The sequence below is a fragment of the Scylla paramamosain genome, chromosome 3 (assembly GCF_035594125.1).
Source record: "Scylla paramamosain isolate STU-SP2022 chromosome 3, ASM3559412v1, whole genome shotgun sequence".
Taxonomy (NCBI): Eukaryota; Metazoa; Arthropoda; class Malacostraca; order Decapoda; family Portunidae; genus Scylla; species Scylla paramamosain.
In genome coordinates, this window is record NC_087153.1 from 19,095,001 (window position 1) to 19,115,279 (window position 20,279).

Below are 20,279 nucleotides of genomic sequence, written 5' to 3' on the forward strand. Positions count from 1 at the left end.
AATATTTTAAGGCAAGTTAAATGCTATTTGGGAAAAGAAAGGTTAAGTAGTACTTTGAAATGGAAAGCAAATACAAATATTGTGCTGTTAAAAAGAAGCATGCATCAGTAAGGAGATGCTAGACCCAAAAATCAGACAACCAACAAAATATATATACAACCAGAAATTTTACAGTACAGGAATTATTACATAATTATAAAGAGTAGTTAAATCATATTAACAGTGCTATGCCTCTTATTTTATTTTTTATTTTTATTTTTTGCTATTTATATATCCTATGTTTCAGAGCATTTAATTTTCATCATGTGTCAACCCATTTGTTTGGAACAAAGCACAATGTATGAAAAATTTATGAGTTTCTGTGTACTGTTACAGCATACTATCCTATCTTAATATACATTCCCTTCATATCCCTAACTTACAGTATCCTTTTGCATGATCATATCAAAACTATCTTGTGTTTCTTTTACACTCTTCTAATATTCCAGTTTAACTTTCACTACATGTTCCTGCGGCATCTTGTACCAATAAATTTTACGCCTCCAGTTACTCATCATAGGTAATTCACACTTATCAATGTTTTTTCCAAGTAACTTTACACTGCACAACACAACAAAGATTTAACAAAATATATACACATCACTATAATCAATAAAATATTGCTATAAACAGTAAACCCTGAAGTTCTGCACCTTTTTGATTCTATATTGAGTATTACTCAAATTACATATAAAATCAAAGGGAAAAATATTAAGTAGTATCAGAAAACCAAAAGTAATAGTTTATATTACTCCATGATTTCAACTGATGAAATATGGTATCTGAATAATGAAGAATCTTACAAATGTGCTAAATATATAAAGAAAAATCACATAAAAACAAGGGTGTCGACTCAGATTTGGATACCTTTGGTGTGAGTTAGAGTTGGTTCAAACATCTCTCAACTCTGACTAGTCTACAGGATCAGTTCTCATGCAAACTACCTGGATGTACTACTAGTCAAGTTTTGTTCTTTCAAGGGGAAACTCACAAGTTTGCAACTTTACAGTCAACTTCAATGAATCAACAAGCCTAATGTGTCTAGAAAAGTAGATTTTTGAGCTCAAAAGAGTGGTGGCTTCTTGGTGTCTGCCTCATTTACATTTCCTCATTTTCTCTATCTACTTCTTCCTCCACTATGGCTTGCACCTCTTGCTGCCTCACTGCCTGCACTGACTTACAGCTTTCACCATCTCTCATTATTGTCTACCTCTTGAAGTACACAAACAACTCTGTTTTCCTGTTATCTAGTGCATATGTAATGGGCACTGAGAGGCTGTTTGCACCCACCATTATTGGTTTTGGTCCTGAGCACCAGGGACAGCATTAACAAAGATTCTTAACCTTCTGCTTTCCTTTGTGTTTATATCCTATGCATGTTTAAAGCTGGGCTGAGCCTAGCACTTAAGCCCCAGTATGAAATGGTGAAAGAGCAAAACATAAAATCTTATATTCTTCAATTTAACACTAATAGTACAAATTTTTTCAATATGTGGGTTAAATAACAAAAAATTTATCTTTGCTCTGTGATAATATAAGTGCATGATTGTGTATTTTTTAAAAGCAAATTAGACCCCGCACAAGGCACAAGTATTTTGTCTCAATGTTTACAACCTTGAGCCAGAAGGGCTGTGCCAATCCCACTCAGCAGCTCCCCTTTTCTGTCCTTTTCTTCAGTATAGAAGAGATGATGACCCCCAAGGCCAAAAAAAGCCAACAGAGGAAAACCAGCTGGACCAATAATGAGGCTTTTGTTCCTTGTTCAGTCAGTACATGAGGAAAGAAGTAGCCTGAAGGCCTTCATTCAGCAGCACAAAAAAGTTGCATGAGCCCCTATTACTATGAAAGTAAATGAGAAATGGTAACAACAGGACACAGGCAGACCCAAGGTCATCACTGTTGCAGAGCTGCATTTCCCACTGGCTAAATAATACTGTAATTATTACTTTAATTGCTTGCATCAATGCATCACTCCTTCCTGTGGGGCTCTCCAAGGCATCTCCTGCTAAATCTGTTACAAGTAACATTCCTGCAAGTCTATTCTATATATTTTCAAGAGTTCAGAGTCACTCCGGTCACCAAGAACATCCTTGCAGGGATGATAATTCTTGAGGTGGCAGGCTCAGGCTCAACACTCAGCCATCTTTGCTTCCTTAGCCAAGGTTTAGCCTACAGCAGAAGGTTAAGCAACCTCTGGACCTGTCTTAAGTGTTTGGTGCCTTAATCACTAAGCTCAGCATGACTTGCAAAGTTAAGTACAACATTAAGCAAAAAGGTTGGGCTGAAGCAAACCTCTATACTTAAGAATCTTTAATACTGCCCCAGTTGTTGCTAAACATGAAATCTGGATCTGTGATCTTATTGCTGCCTGGAATTAAATCCAAATTTGCAAACCACAAATTTGCTTAACTTGCAGGTCTACTGTATACTAAGTGCCATCATTACAAGCTTTCACTAAGAGTCATTAACCTCCACCTCCTTCTTCTGCCCATTACTACTGCTAGGTGGCAAGTTAGGATTGTTAGAAGGTAAATTAGCATTATTTTGTTCTTTGGCAGCTTGTAGAATCCTATCAGCACCTGCACTAAGTAGATGTTTGGCTAAATTCACACCCAGATTATGTGCCTGACTCATAAAATGGTCCAGGCCCTGACGGGAGACCACTCCAGTGTATGGGGTGGTGGACACTTTAGCCATCTTGACTGGCTGCTCCAGTGAGTCTGAGGAGGAATCAGGTTCAGCCAGTGGGGTGGACATGGTGTGGCGAAGCTCCTCACTACCATCCAGACTCCACACACCACCCTGCAAATTCAGCTGGTCCTCAGTTACCTGTGGGAAAAAGCATAATTTCAGAGGAAATGTTCCTGTCACCCTACTGCCTCAACTCTGAAACACATGTATTCAGCAGGATAAAGCAGTTCTATACCAAAAGAAATGTGTATCTATCTACAAAACAGGTTAACTTGAGGACATTGCAATTTTTTCCTTATAGGGAGATAAAACAGTCATTGTAATTTATTGTAAGTATTGTATCTGAGTGCCTATACTACGTATGTTTAAAATGTTTAAGTTGTGCGTGAGCTGCACTTTATGGATAGCAGGCATCTTTTGTTTGTTTGTTCACGGGAGAGGGTGCACATTTCTGACATCTTAGCTGGACTTGTAGATTCTGGGTTTCATAAATAAAGCTAAATGCTGTGCATATGCCCTTTGATTTATCCTGCCAGACTGATCTACAAATTCAACAACATATTTGGGGAGGTGGTGGCCTTGTCAATATTTGGATGCAGTGATCTTTGGGACCTGAGTCTAAGTCCTGCAGGAAGCTGGTCATTTTCATGATATCATTGAAAGGCTGAAGAATAAATACTCACTTGCTTCCTATCAAACCTGTCTTTGACAGCAACTGCACATGGAAGCTTTTGGGGTAGCCATGAGCCTCAACAGAGGTATCACTCTAAAAATATGCTTGTGATACCAAGGATGAGGGCCAATTGACCAAGTCTCCAAAAATATGAGAAACTAAATAATTAACCACTTCGCTCTGGATGCTTAAAAAATGTGTGGGTAGGCCCACAAGCAGTAATTTATCTAATTTCTAATACCATAATTTCTCTCTCTCTCTCTCTCTCTCTCTCTCTCTCTCTCTCTCTCTCTCTCTCTCTCTCTCTCTCTCTCTCTCTCTCTCTCTCTCTCTCTCTCTCTCTCTCTCTCTCTCTCTCTCTCTCTCTCTCTCTCTCTCTCTCTCTCTCTCTCTCTCTCTCTCTCTCTCTCTCTCTCTCTCTCTCTCTCTCTCTGAGTCAATCCTTCAGTTGTCATAGAAATATGAGGCAGGAGTTACTGTTTTTCTGGGTGCAAGTACAATGCACCCATGTGCGTGCACACACATACGCACACCCACACCCACACACACACACACAGTGTCAGTGGTCTCAGTCCTACCTGAAGATTGGTCACAACAAGCTCTGAGCTCTTTTCGTAGGGGAATCGCTGGCTGGGTGACCAGCAGACGACCCTAGGTGAATCACACACGTGTGTGTGTGTGTGTGTGTGTGTGTGTGTGTGTGTGTGTGTGTGTGTGTGTGTGTGTGTGTGTGTGTGTGTGTGTGTGTGTGTGTGTGTGTGTGTGTGTGTGTGTGTGTGTGTGTGTGTGTGTGTGTGTGTGTGGGGGGGGGGGGGGGGGGGGGGGAGGAGGGAGGAGGGAGGGAGAGGAGGGTAAGAGGGCAAGGAATGAACAAGGGAAGGGGGGAACTGTACCCCCCCTTACAGTCTCACCTCCCTGGTGGAGGGGGTATAAGATGAAGACAAGGATAGGAGGATATGGAAGATAAAGGAAGGACTGCAGGGGAAGAAACTGTGATGTAAGGAAGGCTCTGCCAATGAGACTTCCTCATTCTGGATAGAGGGTGGAATATTGGGTAGCTCATTTATGTGACTGGTGGGAACAGAGAGGTTGGGAGGAGCAATAGAATCTCAACGACATAATGCGGAGTCTGTCAAGACAAGTCAAGACAGGATACGGTATCGCTCAACAACAACTAAAATAGAATCCAACCATGATGCCTATGTCAGCATCACTGTATATTCTACTGGTGCTTCATGACATCTACGTAGGTATCATTGTATTGAAGTGGATAAGCCTCATAGAAGAATTGCAACTGAAATGCCTTCTGGTGCTTTAGGCACAGAGCACATAAAAAAAGTATGTATATATATATATATATATATATATATATATATATATATATATATATATATATATATATATATATATATATATATATATATATATATATATATATATATATATATATATATATATATATATATATATATATATACACTATATCTGTCTGTGAAAGAGATCACACTTAACACACTGTGTCTGAAGTTGCTATCTCTATCTATCTTGGTTTACATGATTAAGTGATAACAATAAGTTGCTTTCATTCTTTTTCTGTTTTTCTCTGAACTATCTTTACCAGCAAAAATAAATAAACCTGACAGCTTTGTGTGGCATCACCTTGGTGTGCACAGCAACAGGAGCAGAGCAGCCTCCCTCCAGGGTGCACATGAGGGCACGCTCTGCAATGACGGCCACAGTGGTGTTGAGGTGGCCCAGTGGGGACAGCAGAGCCACAGTGCTGGAGTCATCCTCCCGACACTCAACTGCCAGTGCCCCCTGACCTACAGCATACATGCATGTATCCTCTTCAAGGTACTGCAAGTGGGGAATACCTTAAAAACTTAATGATCCCAGTGAAGAAAAAAAAAAAAATGCATACAGGGTAAAACTTTCATATCTAATTATCTGGATATAAACATTTTCAGTTTTAATGAGAATTATTTTATATGATTCAGCTAAATTTAGATATAGCAGTGCATAAATTGATCAATTATATAGTGTAAGTTATTGAGTATACATTACGTAGGTATATAATAATATGCTGAGTGCCATCACACATATAAACTATTCACAGTAAAATATTTTCACCATTTCTATAACAAAATCAGAACCTTCATATTACAAATAAGAATTAGTGCACCATACTCCTAAAATAATCACCAATTGTGAAGTTCTAACCTGTGAGATTTTGTCCTCCCATCCCATCCTCATCACCCCAGCAGCTGCCAGAATGAGGGCATGATAGGTGTCCCCTTCCTCCAGCTTTCTCAACCTGGTGTTCAGGTTCCCTCTCACACTTTCAAACACCAAGTCAGGAAACTTTCGCTTCAGCTGGGCAGCACGACGGACTGAGCTTGTACCTGCAAAATACATAGTTTTATTCTACAAAAGATGTAACTAGAATGGACTTATCAAATTAAAGGAATATGTGTCTATATCTGCTTCTTTTTTATCTATATTTATGTCCGCTCCATGCCTTTCATTTCCTATAAGAACATACTCCCATATTCTTTAGCTCACACTTTTCTATAGAATTCAATAAACCAATTCCTAACCTCTATGTGCTTAAGGTAAACAACCTGAAAAATATACACTTTGAAAAAGAAAGAAAGAAATCTCTTTTCATTATCAGAGCCTGGTACATTATGCATTGAAACACCAAGTCTGCAGTGGAAATTCAGAAAGCATTAACTTCAAAATCCTTGTTCAGAGAATCTGTGATCTATTAAGTCTTCCAATAGGAAAAAGAAAAGCAAGGAAGTCAGATGAGAAAGTCTAGAGATGGAGATAAAATGAGAAAGCCTTACTTAGAACTGGATATGATGACAAAACAGATGTAACCAAATTCTTGAAAAGTTCTGCCTCTTGTTGATAATTGTACAGGTATCAAATTTACAAAAAATACATTTAAAACAGACATAACACAATTCTTGAAAAGCTTCATCTCTTTTTGGTAATTACATAGGTAAGTGGTGCAGGAGACAACAAATATAACCCAGTTCTGGAAAGTTTTGCTTCTTGTTGATAATTTTATAGGCATCAAATTTACAAAAACCACATTTTCAAAGGTAGTGTTGTCTTAAGTAGTAAGTGGTGCAAGAGACTTACCAATGACAGACCCTTTAGGGAGTGTGGCCAGTGATGCCTCCAGGTGTTTGGGATGCATGATGACAACATCCCTGGGGTCCTCACGCTCACACACTGCCCCAATCACCCTCCCCTCAGGCAGGGTGGTGGGAAGATCCTGCAAAAGTGTTTGTTGACATACATACATACACCAAAGCTGTCTTCCACTCAAAGGGAGGTAGTCAAGGCAAGGTACATAACTTTCACATTCACACCCATTCACATCACTCTCTTAGGCCTTTGACCTTGATGGAGAAGACAAAGTACTCCTGCCTTCACTTTACAGGGATCAGTCACACAGCTTGGATACAGAAATATAAAGAAAGGTTGAACATACCATTAATGCATTTTGCTGCTTAGAAGCCATAATGCACATCTTGATGATAAATTCATATTCATATCATGGCTATCAGTACTTATGAACTAATAGGACTGAGTTTTAAATCTATGGGAAATAACTAGAAGAAATTATATTGCACTGCTTGAAAGATCGAAGTTAGAATTATATACAGATTGTATGATTTATCTCTTTGCCATTATAACTTTTTCTTTACATTCATATCTTTAAAGTCTACAAGGTCTAAATAAACCATCAAACAAAGTGTAATTTTTTATCTTGATATAATTTGCCTGTGTGTGTCATTCAATCACCAACAGTCATATACTGGTCACCCAGCTGGCCACTCCTCTATGGAAAGAGCTCAGAGCTCATAATGAGCGATTTCTGGGTAGGACTGAGACCACTCACACACCACACATTGGCTCAGCAAGGCTGCAAACCCTCAGGTTACATCCTCTACCTACTTGCTGCTAGGTGAACAGGGGTTACACATTAAGAGGTTCACCCACTTGCCTCACTGCACCTGGGACTCGAACCCAAACCTTCTTGTTTGTGAGCCAAGTGTGTTAACCACTACACAATGCAGTGTATGTAATAGTCTGTGTGTGTGTGTGTGTGCACATCTAACCTTAAGGGAGTGGACGACTATATCTACATGCTTCTCCTCTAGAGCAATTTCCAACTCCTTAGTGAAGAGACTCTTGCTACCAATCTTGGAGAGTGCAACATTCAGGATCTTGTCTCCATGTGTCTTCATCGTAACTGTTAGGGGCATAATATCATATAAGATATGATTTATGGGGGCTGTATTCTTTTAACATTCTCAATTTTGACTGGCAGAAATGGAAGTTATCACAGTTTTATGGTTTTCAAGTGTAATTTCATGATTCTAATGATAGCATGACAAAGTTATTGGTGTTTTCAAGTTTGTTTCCATGATTCTAGTGATAGTTTGACAAAATCATTAGGGTTTTGAAGTATGTTTCCATAATTCTAAAGGTAGCTTGACAATGTTTTTGTGGTTTTCAAGTGTGTTTCCATGACAGTTTGACAAAGATTCTGCATCATCAAAGGGAAAAGATCCATGAGAACCTAACAAGTCATCTCAATGTCCTTTGAAAATTGTCTATAGGAGAAGAAAAAGCATTTGAGAATACATGGTAATGGTATTCTACTTACTGATCTCAAACTTGAGATGTGGGTGAGCTTTCTGCAGGGCATCCCTCACTATGTGTGTCTGCTTCAGGGCCAGCTGCAACACATTGCTACATTACCTCCACTAACCCTTTTTCACATCATATGTTTTCATCAAACATTTTTTTCTGGTCAGGTCTCTTATTTATTCTACTTTATTTCAATATTTCTCATTCTAAATCCAATATATGGTGCTCTGCAGATCCTACATTTTTTTTTTAATTCACAATATTTTCTTTACATTTGACACAGACATCTTTGTGGAAAATAATATGTCATGATTATATGACAAGTTTATGATGCATAATGTTCATTTATACATTTTTTCCTAAATCCTAACAATCTTACAAAGACACAGGATATCTCCTACACACACTAAGTGTAGGAGATACACTTGACACTTGTTCTTGTGTAGGAGCTATGACAGTATACTGCATCTGTAAAGAACATTAATTAAAATGGCACCTTTCATTTCTCCCTAAAACATACATATATACAATGAAACATTAAAGTGGCACTTTTTAAATGAAAACTTCAAGTCTGTCATAAGTGGCAGTATAACAAATTGGATATGTTGCATGGTTGTAGTTATCTGCTGCTGATACAAGGATAGTTATGCAATCTGCACAGGAGGAAGTGTGTCAGCAGGACAGAAGAATGTTGAATATGAATGATACCTGTCTCTGTTTGGTTGCTCCATAATATATATAACAAGCTAAGTACTTGTTGATTGATCAAGATCATAAGGAATGTAGTGAGCCAGAAGCACTGAATACAGAGGCGCCCAACAAAGGGGGTGCACCTAGATGGTGTACGAAATGTGACAAATTATTTTTTGGGTATTCTTTTACGCTTACACCAATCTCAACATGGCTTTTTTTACCCTTCTTATCAGATAGACCTTCTCATTCTGAGTAATCTGAACCTCATATATATATATATATATATATATATATATATATATATATATATATATATATATATATATATATATATATATATATATATATATATATATACCCACTGCAAATTATTTATAATGCTGCAAGCAATTTTTTAAGATTTATCTGTTTTTTTTTGTGAAAGCAAGCTTGCTTGCTCCCGTGACAACACTCAGAAGTGAAACACCCATGCGTAAGATGGATTAGCAGGCACTGATCTTTCCCAGAGAAGGTGCGTTCATTTGTGCATGTGTGAAATTAGTTACAGTAATTAGTTCTTTTGTTTTAAAATGCAGCTGCTGGGCATTAAAAAAACACAGAATTAATTTAGCCAATTATAGCATTTTATTTCATCCTGAGGAGGGAGAAGTGGCTCAATTTAAAATATTTGAATTAGTCTGAGGAAGATGTCTGTCTGCAGTGGGTGTCACCTCGATTATTTCCAGTGCATCTCCAGATTTCAAAAAAGGTACATAAGGTAACGACTTCATATTCATTTCTTAGCATTGCCAGTTAGGTTAAGTAAGGTTAGGCTCGTTTGGTTAGGGTACATTAGTCTACATAGATTATATTAGTTTGGTTAGGTTAGGTTAATTTTGTTAGGTTGGTTGTGGTGTGTAACAGCCAGCTGGCTGCCGCAGGCAAGCACCAGCCAGTCCTCTTAGGGGAATATTGCCTGTGAGTGTTACTGCTATGTTACTAATCTGAGGACAAAAGTATTTTTTTTCTGGTAGATTTTGGTCCGTTTTGTTAAGCCACTTTCCGCTTTTATAGCAAAACTTTAGTTTATTAAGGGGGGTTGGGGGTTAAAAAATCAAAACTAATGATTTGCTGGAAAAACAACATGCAGATTGATTCAAAGCATGCCGAAAACAACCACGAAAAAAATAATTTCGTCCGGAATAGAGACAGGTGCAAGAGTAAAAATTTACCTTACTCAATGAAAAACCATGTTGAGACTGGAGAAAGAGTAAAGTAATATAAAAAAGCCAACTGTTGATATTACTTCCCTACTATTTTTTTTATTTATTATTTTTATTATTCAAAGATCAGCATAATGAAGCACAGGTGAATTCCAGTAGCACCTTACTCCGAGCTGCCGCCAGCTGTTCTCTCACCATCACCCCCTGTACTTGTTATAAAGCCAATAATACCTCCCTCACCTCGCTCTCCCGTGATCCAATCCTAATAGTCGTGGCGCCTGTGTGGTTTCCATTACTGCTAGCCATTGCGTCACGAACACCTACTACCCTTCCCTTCGAGAAAACTATCACGCTTCAGCTCTAAGCAGGGTTGCCGGTCGGACTATGTACCATCTCGGTCTTGGTCAGCAAATGCCGCTAAGTAGTTAAATTGGGTTGAATGCAAAGATAGTCAACATAGTGCACAGCATGTATGTTGACACAAGAGCTAAATACAGACTAGGAGCTTTAGAAACAGACTGGGTGAAGAGTGAAAGAGGAGTTAGGCAAGGATGTATATTGTCATCAACCCTTTTCAGCTTGTATACAGAGGAGCTAGCAGCCAGAATGAGAAATTGAGAAGAATGAAAGCAGGAGCGTGGGGAATGATTAGATATGTGTGCTTTTTTTTTTTATGCAGATGATGTAGTAGTTATGAGTGAATCAACAGAATGAGCTCCAAAGTTTGCTGGATGTTGTAGATGGATATGGAAGAGATTTTGGAGTTAGGTTTAAGCAGTGAGAAAAGTATGGTAATAATTGTGAAAAGGTCAGAGGATGAAAATAATGCGGCATGGAGAACTGGAGAGAATGAGTTGAAACAGGTACAAGAAATAGGGATGTGGGTGAGTCCGAATGGTGTGAAAAGGCAAAGAATGAAAAGATAGGCATGGTGGGTAGGTCGATTGGGGAAACTAACAAAAGCGACACTTCGGTAAAAGATTATGCTTGAGAAAATTGATAATGCAAGAATAGCAAGAAAGATGTATCCGTGAAATGAAAGTGGAAGCAAATGGAGGAAGAGGTGCATGAGAATGACATACATGAGTGGATTACAAGTCACTTGGAGAATGAGAATGGCTGTGCGACAAGGAGGCAGAGTGGGAATTGAATGGGATGTGAGAAAATGGCTTGAGTGTCAGAGGTATGAGAGAGACGGGAGAGAAATTACACAAGTGATTCTAACTGATTACGGTATACTAGGAATGAAAATCCGGAATGGAATGGATAGTAGTGCTGCTGAGACTGTGTAGGGAGAAGAATGAAAGGATGATTGAGGCAGTGAAGGAGTTTCTGGAGAGAATGTGACGTGCGAGATTTAGGGACAGTTATGGCGGAGGATACTTTTCATTTATTTTTCTGCTTTTTTTTTTTTTTTTTTTTATATGTTTGTATTCTACAGGATTTGCCGATCCTGAGCCACCTGTAGCATCAAGATCACATCAATTGAGTCTCGCAGCTTTCAACACACACCGGCGACACATGTACCTAAAAACCTAAAAGTGTAGAAAAAACGATAGGAAGATGCACACTGCAAGCCCTCCTCCACCTCACCGCCCAGGGATGGGAGGTAGCTTTTCCGTGGATGCTCTCCCACTCAAGTGTTCGCGGTAACGAGGTCGCCGAAGCCGCAGCCAAGATGGCCCTCTCCGGCATGAACATCACTCAGATTTCAAACACTTTAAACACTTTATTATGTTTGTCTGTTGTACATAGCTATACTTGTAATATATTTTAGAAGGACAAACAGCCCATTTTTAAGCATAGACTTTTTGGGCACACATACACACACACATACATATATAACAACTAACAACAACTAGGAGGAAGAGGCAGTAGACACCTGCCGAAACGATAATTACTCCCTGTGAGGTCTAAAGCACTGTTTAGGGGGTGCTGTGAACTTATCATAAAACCCAGCTGTGACCTCACTGAACGTTTCCCTTTGTGTCTCACAACACAAGGGAGCAGTCACAGCCTGTCCTCTAAAGACAACTCTCTTCCTCCACACAAAACTACAAGCACCTAATAACACACACACCCTTCACTCAAAAATTTTAAAATCATCATGGCAACTCCTACACCAGCCTCGGAGTCCCCATCTGGGGAGGGGACCATAAATGTCCCCAGGTCGGACTTCCTTTCTGTCGACGACCCTATAAGTGTCTTGATACCCCCCTCAACTTTTTTTTTTTCATTAACTTCTGCAACATTCGCGGTCTAAGATCTAATTTTCAATCTGTAGAATACCACCTCTCCTCTTCTAAACCTCATCTTCTTTTCCTCACTAAAACTCAGGTGTCTGAGGCAACTGACAGTAGCCCCTTTTCTGTTCCCTCCTACTTTCTCTATCCTCATTTTCGATCCAAAGCTGGATGCTGCGTTTATGTGCGCAATGACAACCTGCTCTCGTGCCCACGCTCTTGAATCTTCCGAGTTTTCCACCATCTGGCTACGACTACAGAGTCACTCTTAAACTAAATTTATCTGTGCTGTATACCTTTCACGTAACTCCTCTGATTATAAGAAATTCTTTGACTACTTAACTTCCAAAGTGGAGCACATTCTGACCCTCTTCCCTTTTGCAGAGATCTTCATTCTTGGAGACTTCAATGTTCACCACCAGCTTTGGCTTTCCTCTCCCTTCACTGACCATCCTGGTGAACTAGCCTTCAACTGTGCTATCCTCCACGACCTAGAGCAATTGGTGCAACACCCTACTCGTATTCCTGACCTGTCTTGGAGATACACCCAAAATTCTTGACCTTTTCCTGACCTCTAATCCTTCTGCTTATGCTGTCACCCTTTCTTCTCCATTGGGCTCCTCTGATCACAATCTCATATCTGTATCTTGTCCTATTACTCCAATCCCTCCTCAGGATCCCCCTAAGCGTAGGTGCCTCTGGCGATTTGCCTCTGCTAGTTGGGGGGACCTGAGGAGGTATTTTGCTGATTTTCCTTGGAATGATTACTGCTTCCGTGTCAGAGACCCGTCTCTGTGTGCTGAGCGCATAACAGAGATGATAGTGTCTGGCATGGAGGCGTACATTCCTCACTCTTTTCTCGTCCTAAACCTTCTAAACCTTGGTTTAACACAGCTTGTTCTCGTGCTATACATGATAGAGAGGTGGCCCACAAAAGGTACTTAAGCCTTCCATCACCAGAATCTCATGCACTTTATATTTCTGCCCGGAACCATGCCAAGTCTGTTCTCCAACTAGCCAAAAACTCCTTCATTAACAGAAAGTGTCAAAACCTTTCAAGATCTAACTCCCCTCGTGACTTCTGGCATCTAGTCAAAAATATCTCCAATAACTTTGCTTTCTCTTCTTTCCCTCCTTTATTTCAACCAGATGGCACCACTACTATCACATCTATTTCTAAAGCTGAACTCTTCGCTCAAACCTTTGCTAAAAAACACTACCTTGGACGATTCTGGGCTTGTTCCTCCCTCTCCTCCACCCTCTGACTACTTCATGCCACCTATTAAAATTCTTCGCAATGATGTTTTCCATGCCCTTGCTGGCCTAAACCCTCGGAAGGCTTATGGACCTGATGGGGTCTCTTCTATTGTTCTCCGAAACTGTGCCTCCGTGCTTGCACCTTGCCTAGTCAAACTCTTTCAGCTCTGTCTGTCAACATCTACCTTTCCTTCTTGCTGGAAGTTTTCCTACATTCAACCTGTTCCTAAAAAGGGTGACCGTTCTAATCCCTCAAACTACCGTCCTATTGCTTTAATTTCCTGCCTATCTAAAGTTTTTGAATCTATCCCCAACAGGAAGATTCTTAAACATTTATCACTTCACAACCTTCTATCTGATCGCCAGTACGGGTTCCGTCAAGGCCGCTCTACTGGTGATCTTCTGGCTTTCCTTACTGAGTCTTGGTCATCCTCTTTTAGAGATTTTGGCGAAAGTTTTGCTGTTGCCTTGGACATATCAAAAGCTTTTGATAGAGTCTGGCACAAAGCTTTGATTTCCAAACTACCCTCCTACGGTTTCTATCCTTCTCTCTGTAACTTCATCTCAAGTTTCCTTTCTGATCGTTCTATTGTTGCTGTGGTAGACGGTCACTGTTCTTCTCCTAAATCTATTAACAGTGGTGTTCCTCAGGGTTCTGTCCTGTCACCCACTCTCTTCTTATTATTCATTAATGATCTTCTAAACCAAACTTCTTGTCCTATCCACTCCTACGCTGATGATACCACCCTGCACTTTTCCACATCTTTTCATAGACGTCCAACCCTTCAGGAGGTAAACATATCACGCAGGGAAGCCACAGAACGCCTGACTTCTGATCTTTCTAAAATTTCTGATTGGGGCAGAGCAAACTTGGTATTGTTCAATGCCTCAAAAACTCAATTCCTCCATCTATCAACTCAACACAACCTTCCAGACAACTATCCCCTCTTCTTCAATGACACTCAACTGTCCCCCTCTTCTACACTGAACATCCTCGGTCTGTCCTTTACTTATAATCTGAACTGGAAACTTCACATCTCATCTCTAGCTAAAACAGCTTCTATGAAGTTAGGTGTTCTGAGACGTCTCCGCCAGTTTTTCTCACCCCCTCAGCTGCTAACTCTGTACAAGGGCCTTATCTGTCCATGTATGGAGTATGCTTCACATGTCTGGGGGGGGGTTCCACTCATACTGCTCTTCTAGACAGGGTGGAATCAAAAGCTTTTCGTCTCATCAACTCCTCTCCTCTAACTGTCTTCAGCCTCTCTCTCACCGCCGCAGTGTTGCAAATCTAGCTGTCTTCTACCGCTATTTTCATGCTAACTGCTCTTCTGATCTTGCTAACTGCATGCCTCCCCTCCTCCCGTGGCCTCGCTGCACAAGACTTTCTTCTTTCTCTCACCCCTATTCTGTCCACCTCTCTAATGCAAGAGTTAACCAGTATTCTCAATCATTCATCCCTTTCTCTGGTAAACTCTGGAACTCCCTGCCTGCTTCTGTATTTCCACCTTCCTATGACTTGAATTCCTTCAAGAGGGAGGTTTCAAGACACTTATTAATCCATTTTTGACTACTGCTTTGACCCTTTTATGGGACCGCCATTTCAGTGGGCATTTTCTTTCTTTTTTTATTGGATTTTTGTTGCCCTTGGCCAGTGTCCTTCCTACATAAAAAAAAAAAAAAAATAAATAAATAAATAAATAAAAAAATAAATGAATACAGATAAAAAAATAATAATAAGGCTTGGAAGTAACTAGAGAGGCAGAAAGGAAAAGAAAAGGAAACTACTAATTGTAACTGAAGAGAAGGAAACTGGACATAGATATATACTTGAAGCAGAATGACATTGTAATATAATATATAAACAGCTAGCAAGACATATGTGCTTGAGTAATTTAGCGAAAAACAGTAATGGTACATAGACAGTTGCAACTGAAAACACCTATATAAGGGAAAAATACATATCCATACACATACACATATACATATATAAACTAGAAAAAAATGTCAGTAGAGTGATAAATGTTCTTTTAATTTTCTCTAAAAACTATTGAAGTTTATTGATTCTTTGATATATGTTGGAATGCTGTTCCATACTTTGGGATCTTTGAACATGAGAGAATGTTGGTAAAGAGTTAAACTGTGGTGAGGAACCTGGGTTTACAGTCCATCCGCCCCAGTAACGATGCGCCCCAAGTCCATTCGCCCCGTAAGTTGGGGCGCATCTACTCGTGGGGAAGTTGATGCGCCCCAATGCGCCCCACAACCTAGTCGTTGCGCCCCAACTCTCATGTTTGCATATAAGTATATATTGGATCAATGGCTGAACGATGTAGTAGTAATGGTTTTACATGTTTTATTTCTTTATCACAGATAGTGTCCTCTATTACACACACACACACACACACCAACATTAATGATCTTGGCAGACTATATTAATCTTTGTTTACATTTCAGAGCCTCGCTGTGCATAGCCTACGTCATAAAATCATAAATAAAAGTAGATAATATAAAAGGAGACAAAGCAAGATGAAAAGATTAGAAATAGTAGAATAGTATAAAAAATATTGTAAAACTAATTTACTGTACAGATGTACAGTATAGTATAGTAAAATAGTAAAACTATAAGGATTTACTATAGTATAGGAAAATAATATAGTAAAATAGTAAAAATATAAGGATTTAATATAAAAGTAGTAATTGCATGTGCATGTCATAAAAACCTCTAAATAAAAGGAGACAATATAAAAGGAGACAAAACAAAATTAAAAGATTAAAATGGCACAAAATATGAACATTCGGCAAGCAGCTGCATTGGTGACATCGCCATTACTGTACCTATTCCAGTAATTATGCAAACGGGCCTGGAGTGTCCTATATGATTTTCTTTGGAAGCGCTCGATTTTTGTCAGATACTAACTTAAGTGTCCTATCAACATCTTCCGCTTCTTCTTTTAGAAGGGTAGTTAGGACATAGAAGGGTAATTGGATTTTGCCCGTGTGACTGTTGAGGCGGTAATGCCACCCCTCCACATCATTGTTGGTTTTAACATTTTTCTTGTAAAAACTACAGGTAGCTGGGGGAAAGATAGTGGATGTGATCCACTGGCTGCGAATGTACGCAACAAGAATAATTAGGTTAGGGGTAAGGGCTGTGTTTGAAATAAGCTCGTCAAATGATATCTTCACATGGCAGGTATGGAAGAGAAAGCAACTTCTTTATGAACCTGTGTGTACCACAGTCTTGGCGATGAGCAATTTGCAAGCCATGGGCCTGCACTTGTCACCACACTGCCTGGGCCTAGTGAAATCCGCAGCCGTGAATGGTCACTGTGGGAAACACCTTCGGTATGGCTCGCCACAAAGCATGCTCAAAATCGATAGTGACACGCTCCACAGCAACAGTATCTGCTAAATCCCCAATACCTTGGAGCACATGCTTATAGTCCCTTTTCTTACGGGAAGACATTAGACAAAATAGGAGAGGGACCTGTTTAATAGAGTCTCCAGATTTTACAAAACCGTGAATGGAAAAAAAGTTGGTAAAACGGCTTTCGTACCACTTTGAATGTCGAATCTATAAACAAGTGTCGACATTTGAAAAGGATGTCTAATTGAGCAGTAGTAGCAAAGATGAGGTGACGATTGCCACGCACATGAATATAATTTTGTAGAAAGTCCTGGCCAATAAAATCAATGTCAAGTGTAAAACACAACTGTTGGATCAGTAGGGCGTTCCTTTTGTCGGTGTCGATTGGCAGTACGTGCAAGATGTGCAGGCTTCGAAAGACTTGGGTAAGGTTTTGACGTGTCCAAATGTTTCCTCATCGCCATTGATACCATCTCCCCTGCTGGTATGAAGATATTGGTGCATGCCTCTTCCATCACAGCAACTTGGATTTGATGCACTGTAGTTGTGTTGGGTTCGGCGGGATGACAGTGTTCAGCGGCGCCAGGTATAAAGCGGTCTCCGACTTGCTTTACTGTTGCACGACACATTACAGCACTTCGAGACCGCTTGCAACACTGCCAGTCAACTGATCCATTTTTGTTTTTTTCGCTTTACATTATATGAATAACCAATAGAGTTTGTTAGCTTTGGATGTCTCTGGCGGGATGAATTTTCAATAATAGTCCATGTTGTAACATTGTCCACATCATCTACATCCATAGGGGTAGGGTCACACAGTGAGTGATGCAGAATATCATTGTGTGTGCTGGACGTTTGTTGTGCACTACCATCATCACTCATAACTGGAAACGATGCATGGGACGCCAAGCGATAATATTACCTCCGGATCTAATACATTAATGAAGAGAGAGAGAGAGAGAGAGAGAGAGAGAGAGAGAGAGAGAGAGAGAGAGAGAGAGAGAGAGAGAGAGAGAGAGAGAGAGGTGGTTATGGGATGAAGGGGAGATAAACAGGACGGAGGGGGAGATAAGAATGTGTATGTGTGTGTGTGTGTGTGTGTGTGTGTGTGTGTGTTGATAAATAAACAGTAATATAAAAATAACACCAAAAAAATTTTCATTTCAACTCCGCAAAAGTTCTTTATATTTAGTTAATGTTAGTGTGCTGGACGTTTGCTGTGTACAGTACTACCTTCATGTTCTACTGCAGGTGGTGATAGTGGCGGCAGGGAAGGATGTATGCTATTACTGCAGTACCAATGTACGTCAGCCAACTCCCCACGGTTCATCCTTCTATAATCCAGTTGGCTTACACCTGAGTTGCAGGTACAGTGTTGCCATTTATAACAGATTTCACATTGCAGTGCTTGCTGCCTTGGCCTTACTTCATTAAAGCAAACAATGCACGGGTATGCTGGCAGAGCAGTCGCCATGATGGAAGTGTAGCTATAATAATATTTGTACTAGAAAGTAACCTAATTTGGCTGCTTCGAATTGTTTTAAATTATTCGTTCATCCATTGAGCCGAAGTATACTTATTTGTGTATGAGAGTTGGGTCGTAACCTCATTAGCCTCATTAGGCTGCTTCGAATTGTTTTAGATTATTCGTTCATCCATTGATCCGAAGTATACTTATTTGCGTACGAGAGTTGGGGCGCAACGACTTGGTTGTGGGGCGCACTGGGGCGCATCAACTTCCCTACGAGTAGATGCGCCCCAACTTACGGGGCGAATAGACTTGGGGCGCATCGTCACTGGGGCGGATGGACCTGCTACCGGAACCTGTAGGGCATATTTGTTACGTGTGGCATAGTGGTGGGTTTGCGTCAGAATACTGGTACCGTAGGAAGCTGTTTGAACATATATGATGCAATGGAGAAGTCAGATAAGTCAGAGTTGAAGAATATTCATAGATTTAAAGAGTGGAGGTGTGTGTTGGAGGAAGTCGCTATTTGTCATGATTCTATTTTTTTTTTTTTTTTTTGTGGAGAGTGTTTAGGGTATGTAGATGGATTGGGTAAGTAGTGGACCAGATAGGATTACAGTAAGTTAAATGTGGGAATATGTGGGCATAATACATAATTTTCATAATTTCCTCTGTTACAAGGTTTTTAATTTTGAGTAATAGAGCAATTGACTGAGATAATTTACGGCAAAGGTTTGATATGTGGTATTTAAAGGTAAGATTTTCGTCAATAGTGATTCCGAGAAGTTTCGTTTTAGAAGCTTGCGTAATATCTTGATCTAAAATGGCAAGTCTGAGTAAGGGTTGATATTTGGTAGTGATGTTTGTATACATCATATAAAAAGTTTTAGCGGTGTTTATTGTTAGGCGATTTGCAAGACACCATTCAGCGAAACCAGATAATTCGTGGTTGGCTCTATAGATGAGGTCAGTGGGATTATCACCAGTCGTGTATAAGGTGGAGTCATCAGCAAACTGTATCGTGTTTAGAGTAGTAGAGGCATTGCAAATATCATTAATGTATATATAATGTATATTAATGTATATATAATGTATATTTCACCACTGCCTGTCCACTTCTCCACCGCCAAGCGCCTCATCTTACACGTCTGCCGCTCGTCCTAGAACAGCACGCTCAGTGATGGCCTGTGCATCACCTCCATGGGTCAGTACCAGACAGACTCTTCCCCGCAGCCTTGTATATGACAACGGTCTCGCGTCTTAGATGTCGCCATCGCCCGCCTCCATTTGAGTCACACAACACACTAGTTCACCTGCACCGTCTGCGTCTGTCCGCTGACCCCTTCTGCTGCTGGTGTAAGCTGTTCCTGAGACCATTGAGCACTTCCTGCTCCATTGCTCGCGTTTTCTCCGTGGCTGCCACAAATCAGCAACCACAGCACCAGGAACAGTGTTCCTTGCACCTCCTGCCTCTTCTGCTTCCTCATTCTTCAGTTTCTTTGTTCCTGCCCCAGCCACCACCAAGCAGAGTTCTCAAATTTCCAGCTCCTCATCACCATCTCATCTTCCACAGCAACACCCGCCCTGCAACTTGAAGGGCCCACCAAGGCTACTGGAGCAGCCCCCAAGCTGGCAAAGTCGGCTGTCTGTACCTTGCAGACCTTTGCTTTCCCCACCAAACCCCACCACAGGTTTGCATTCACTTCTGTGCTACACTTTTCCCAATATCCATGAATAAATATCTTCTCAATTCGACATTTTAAGATATAACCATACATGACCTGTGCAAATGTTCATTCAGTCTGTACAAGCAGCTGTCTGTTCTCAGGTATGCTGGCTTCTGCACCAGAAGCCTAATTTTTCACACCTGCCACCACCATTTATGCTACTTTCCCCATCCTTGCAGGAGGTCTGTGGCTGATTTTTTTTTTTTTGTATTATTATCTCTGATATCCTTATATCAAATAATTAG

The 20,279-nt window shown here is 40.3% G+C and overlaps 1 protein-coding gene across 3 annotated transcripts in view; it reads right to left on the bottom strand.

Moving 5' to 3' along the window:
* Positions 1 to 11,378, bottom strand: part of LOC135092499 (porphobilinogen deaminase-like) — a 12,479-nt gene extending 1,101 nt beyond the window's left edge. Inside the window, exons 1-8 of one of the 3 annotated variants that reach the window (XM_063991084.1) lie at positions 10,210 to 11,374; positions 8,454 to 8,542; positions 8,091 to 8,163; positions 7,540 to 7,673; positions 6,554 to 6,689; positions 5,624 to 5,805; positions 5,063 to 5,260; positions 1 to 2,868 (exon numbers count right to left, since the gene is read on the bottom strand). The exon at positions 1 to 2,868 is cut by the window's left edge and continues 1,101 nt beyond it. In XM_063991084.1, the coding sequence (XP_063847154.1) occupies positions 2,494 to 2,868; positions 5,063 to 5,260; positions 5,624 to 5,805; positions 6,554 to 6,689; positions 7,540 to 7,668 (1,020 nt within the window). In that variant the 5' untranslated portion in view covers positions 7,669 to 7,673; positions 8,091 to 8,163; positions 8,454 to 8,542; positions 10,210 to 11,374 and the 3' untranslated portion in view covers positions 1 to 2,493. Of the gene's footprint in view, positions 2,869 to 5,062; positions 5,261 to 5,623; positions 5,806 to 6,553; positions 6,690 to 7,539; positions 7,674 to 8,090; positions 8,177 to 8,453; positions 8,543 to 10,209 lie in introns of all 3 variants that reach the window. The other 2 variants (XM_063991075.1, XM_063991069.1) reach the window with 2 other exon arrangements.
* Between the last annotated feature and the right edge of the window lie 8,901 nt (positions 11,379 to 20,279).